Genomic DNA, 5646 nt, shown 5'->3' on the forward strand with positions numbered 1-5646 from the left:
CAAAAGCAGCAGCAGGTAACCATTCCATAAAATCGGCAACATATCTGGTCAATTAAAAATGGATGTTTGTCCTTAAGAATCACTGAATTAGAAAGTCATTTATTAAGTTAAAAGTAAAGTCCTCAAGTTGAATTGAACTCCTGTAGTTTTGTTGGCAATGATACAGAAGTGGTTTAACATTGCCTTCTTTCAGGACTTTTTTTTTACCAATATCCAGGGATTTCCTGGTGGTTTCCCACCAGCAATTTGAGATCAGCTAAGCCGATTGGGTGTTTTCATTTAGATGGATGGGTCATTATCAATCTCTTAATCAGGAAGATTAAGAAATTTGAAGGATGCATATATTCTGAATTTTAATAACAAATGTGAGATAAATCATTATGTCTACTGGGGAGTAAAGTTTTACTTTGTGGATTTCAACTCTCTGTTTTTTTTCCCCTGTTAGTGTAGCTGAAGAAGATCAGTTGTAAAACAGAGCAGTAAATAAAAACAATTGTCTTAATGCTTTTCTAAATCTGGAATTTTTTTATTACTAACAGCATAAACCTTGAATAAAACTTAATTTTTCACATGAATTTCAAAAATTAAGGCTAAAATAGTTATTCAGTTTAACAGTCAATTACTTTCCTACTTTTGCACAAATTAAAATGTAAAAAGATCTAATATTTCCTAAAGGCTGAATTGCTTCATTTATTAATTAGGGTTATCTTCTTCATCTGCTAACAAGACTTCCAGAGCAGTTCATGTAATACCCTAATAAGAACAGTGGTGAACCAGCAGGCTCCTTAAGCAGGTAGAGATGCTTATTGCAGCTTTCTTTCCTGTTCCTGGGCTGGGAGATTCCAGGGGTTTCGCTGAGGAGGATGGGCCCAGTCACAGCTTGATGAAGCAGGAAAGAGTTGGTGGTGATAGAGTTTTGGTCCTCTGGCTTCTTCTAGTGGCGGGTTAGTTGAAGCAAAAAAAAACGGGGTGGTGGTGGTGGAATGTTTCTCTGAAAAGAATATTGTAGTGTCTGGGTGGCATCACTCATTTTCTTTAATAAAGCAATTGATGTATTTTTATATGTTTTTATAATTTCCTCCCACGGATATTCATTTAATCACTCAACCTTGTAAACATTCTTAAAAGAGGAACTGCCTGGAATTTCAGAATATAAACTAGCTTCCCTGATTTAACCCGCTTTGTAATTTCTTGAGCTGATGAAGATATCTAGAAAGCTTTGTTCTGACTGTGTGCATAGTTGGTTAGTACTAACAAAGTTATTGTCTGCCTGTTGATATTGAATCTTAATATTTAACTTAATCTGATATCCTATAGTTATACACAGAATACAAGTTCTAGCATATCTGGAAGCCACTACATTATGGAATAACCACCTAACCCCTCATTCCAGTTCCTCAATACTTCTTAATTCAGTTTTTAGTGATTATGGGCTAGCTTTGCCTTTTGCTCCAAAATTTTCATGGACAATAGATTTAAGATCATCTTGGAACAGAATCTGGCTTTTTAGCTTTTCACCCCAATCGTCCACAATGTATTGATGATAAGGGTCATTGGAATGCTCTTGTCTCTTTGATTTCACTGTGCTTACTAAGATTGCCACAATAATGAAAGAGAAGATGCCAATCATTACCATAAGATACAAAATGACATAATCTAAGTTTTCAGCATCAACTCTTTCTTTCAAGGCATTTTCTTTCATTGTGGTGTTTCTATGCCAGTTGTTCATATAATCAATGAAAATTTTCTTGAAAGTCTCTTCCAGAGAATGGGTGAAGTTTTGAAAAGCAGCCATATTTCAGTTAACTGACCTTAAAAACAAAGATAGGTGTCAGTCATCTATGTATGGTAGAACCAAGAATTCACAATTATCTTCAGAGAGGAATATATTACATTTGTCTATAACGCATCTGTGTCTGTGCTTATTGGAAATTTTTAGAATTATAGTCCCAGCACATCCTACTGAGCAAAGCTGGAAAACGTGGAAAAAGCTTGCATATGCAGCTACATTTATATGAACAGAAATAATGGACAAGCTTGAAACATTTGCATTTTAAATTCAGAGTATCATGAATCAACCATCATTAGAAGTTACTTAATTTTGACTACCCAGGAACAGACCATTTAGGAGAGTTGCAGTAGACCAGCCTTGACTCAGTGCAGCTTATGACTGGAAAATAAGCAGAGAATACCTGGCTTTGCAAATTTTGATTGTAAAACTGGAAGCCTGTATTTGTTCCTAAGCCCATTTTGTTCAGAGAGGGGTTAGGATGGCCTTGATGTTAATTCATCATATGTGCAAAACTTCATTATACTCCCAACTTTAACATTTTTGTAAACGTTTTAACCAAATGCAGCTTAACATCTTTAAAACATTTTTAAAATTTTGAAATTAACAGAGGGCTTTCTCTTTCAAGGATATAACAATATATTTTTCCTGCGTAAAGAAGAATGTCAGAGGTTTTTTTTTTAACAATGAAAAACCAGCAGAGTTACTGCTATAATCTTTAATGTGTGCTACTGTGTAAGAATAACTAATCTTTGTGTCAAGTATTACCAAGAATTTTTTTTCTTCATAAAACCTAATTGCTATCTACCCTGTAACTGAATTATACCAATAGATTTTTAACTTATAGTTCTATTTGAGTAAAATTATATATTGATGACCAACTTCCCCAGCCCATTGCTGGACACCAAGAAGTGGCACACAGCTAGAATATCTGACTGGGGACCTAAAACGGTCACAAGAGCACTTTGGGTCACAAAAATATCAACGTATGTTACATGTCAGGAGAAAAATGACTTCAAGCTTGTTTAAAAAACAAGCTCTTTAAAGTTCTTATTGTTAGAACTTTAAAACCAACGCATGTCTCAGTGAGCACATGTAATGAGAAAGTCTAAACAAAAAATGTGTACTAGTACAACTATTTGGATAAACTTGAGACATAAAGGATAAGAATGAAATAGGATGTAAGTGATTTGATTCATGGTAGATTCAGGTATCAGAATGTTAAATGTTAACACAAAAAAGAACAATCTACAACAGAAGTCCCCAGTGCAGTATCAAAGTTCCAGCAAACACTCCAATTGATGCTGGTAAGCTTCCTGCCCCACCTGTGTTTTAAAATATATTTTAGATTTTCAAGTTCAGATGAATAAACAAAAAACTGGTATTGTGGAAATCAGTCAATCTTCCACAATATCTTGCATTCCAAGGATACAGCTATAACCCACATGGACCTTGGAGGCAGTCTTAGAAAATTAAAATTATTGGTGGCTATAGCACAGTAGGTAAAGGTAAAGGTTTCCCTTGACGTAAAGTCCAGTCGTGTCCGACTCTAGGGGGCGGTGCTCATCTCCGTTTCAAAGCCTTGGAGCCGGCGTTGTCATAGACACTTCCGGGTCATGTGGCCAGCACGACTCACGGAACGCCGTTACCTTCCCGCCGAAGCGGTACCAATTAATCTACTCACATTTGCATGTTTTCGAACTGCTTGGTGTGCAGGAGCTGGGACGAGCAACGGGCGCTCACCCCGCCGCGCGGTTTCGAACCGCCGACCTTCCGATCGACAGCTCAGCGGTTTAACCCGCAGCGCCACCGCGTCCCTATAGCACAGTGCTTTATTTAAAAATGAGGCAATTTGACAAAAGGAAGGGAGGGGGGGAAATAGCACTCTTATTGTCCAGAGGGGATACTGAGGATCAACCTTCCCAGTTGGCTTTCTGACAAACAGGCCTTTTCTGACATGACACACAGCAGCCATTTTGTGAGTGTGTTCATATGTTTCCTAAAATTCCTAAAATTTAAAATCTACTGATTTAGAAAAGTTGGGATCATCTGAACTACAAAATAAGATTATAAAATGATGAATGGATTGGTAGATAGATCACATGTATAAAGATGTTACCTGGATGAAAAGTTTTCTGCTGATGTATTGCAGATAGATTAAACATATTTAATTGGTACAGCAAGGTAAAACAAAGGCTGTGAACTATTGTCTGATTCATATCTTCATTTAGTCATTGGAAGGCCTTAAGTGTACCACAGATCGTATTCATACATTTAACTCATTTGAACAAACAATAACTGTCTGATTCACCCATAATATTTAGCCATAAACAATTATTTACAAACCACAATGGCTGGGTTTAAGATGTTGTCAGAATTAAATTGCAGTATAGTTTAATGCAATGTGTGAACTCAATCTTATAGCCTTAGTCACAATTTATAATAGCTGGTAAGGTTACCTGATTTGCCATATTCATTAGGCAAAAGTATATTAGTATATTCTTAAAGTACTTATGGTTAGTGTTTGTCGGATTTCCTTTCCACGTTTCTCACTCATCCTATCTGGAAAGGATTTCAGTTTCTATACATCATAAGCATACAGGTGAATAAAGTACACTATTTGTGAACACAGGGAGTTTTTCTGATCTCTGTACTACTTTATGGATCCTGTCTGTACCAGCTATACTGTAAGTGTAATGAAGGATAATTGCTTTAGCCATTGCTACCTTTTGGAATGGTTTTTGTATCAGATACATCCATTCAGAACCATTCTCTGAGAATGGAAAGTGTAATAAAAGAATTCATTCTGGTTGTCTATATGGTATATGGCATATTCTGGCAGGCAATGTTGTATGGGTTATAGAATGTCACTTAATCCTTGCAATAGATAAGTTATTCTATCTGAACAGTTAAAAAGCAAAGAAGGAACCTACCGATGTTTGTATGACCTACATTTTGCGTTTGAAAATGTCATCATCTAACTGTAATTTAAAAGCCTTAAAAGCTCTTTCTGATTCCCTTGTCCCCTCCCCCAGCCTTCATTTCACTTTGCCATTTATATTTCAGTTGTTGGAACTTATTATATCTTTGCTATTGAATAGCTGTATGCCAATAACAGATTTCATGTATTGGGTTAGAGTGGCATGTAGTCACACTCAAATAGAAATCAGTGGGGCTGAAGGTCGCAATGAATAAATTCCCAATTGAAATATATGAATGATGTTGATTTAAGTATGAATGAATTAGAGTGTAACTTATTAAGGTCTTTGCTTAAGTATTTTACACATTCTGGCTTCTCGTCTCAAAACTTTGCTCATTTTCTCATCTGTTCCGATTCATATACTATTTTTCCTGCTTAATTTCAAATTAAAGTTAACAAATCATTTAAGGAAAATTATTGTTAGCAGAGACTTACCTCTTCTGGATTTCTGTATAAAGAAATTCTCAGTAACAAAGAACATGTATTAACACTGTTGTGATATTCTTGAGGAGAACAGGGAAACCATCAGCCAGAGGAATCCATCTTGTTCTACTGAATAACTGCTTCATTGTAATCTGTCTTTAAAGTAAATGTATTTGTACATTTAATCTCACTGGAAAGTTAAATATTGCCTTACACCCAACAAGTAACCTTGATGCTTGGCAAGGTACATAAAATACTTTGGGGCCTATAAATTATTGGAATATAAAAATTTAAAGTTACAGTCATGTTTTTACAGCTGTTCTGTAGTACACCATTATCTCTATTCAAGTCATAATAACATGGCTTAAAATTGAAATTGTAACTTTCAGTGGGAGGGGAATAACTAAAAATAAAACAGAAAAGGGTGTTACATTTATTTATTTATTTTCTATCC

The 5646-nt window shown here is 35.5% G+C and overlaps 1 protein-coding gene across 1 annotated transcript; it reads right to left on the reverse strand.

The window, feature by feature from the left end:
* Nucleotides 1–777: 777 nt before the first annotated feature.
* KCNE2 (potassium voltage-gated channel subfamily E regulatory subunit 2) lies at nucleotides 778–5326 on the reverse strand. The gene is made up of 2 exons (XM_063304417.1): nucleotides 5205–5326; nucleotides 778–1811 (listed from the first exon to the last, which is right to left on the reverse strand). Exon 2 carries the CDS (start codon nucleotides 1793–1795, stop codon nucleotides 1427–1429), a length of 369 nt encoding a protein of 122 aa, XP_063160487.1. The 5' UTR covers nucleotides 1796–1811; nucleotides 5205–5326; the 3' UTR covers nucleotides 778–1426.
* Between the last annotated feature and the right edge of the window lie 320 nt (nucleotides 5327–5646).

Source organism: Candoia aspera, chromosome 5 (assembly GCF_035149785.1).
Source record: "Candoia aspera isolate rCanAsp1 chromosome 5, rCanAsp1.hap2, whole genome shotgun sequence".
Lineage (NCBI taxonomy): Eukaryota > Metazoa > Chordata > Lepidosauria > Squamata > Boidae > Candoia > Candoia aspera.

Bases quoted from the DNA above. Each gene is read 5' to 3' on its own strand.
- KCNE2 (XM_063304417.1), bottom strand. From the start codon at position 1,795: ATGGCTGCTTTTCAAAACTTCACCCATTCTCTGGAAGAGACTTTCAAG.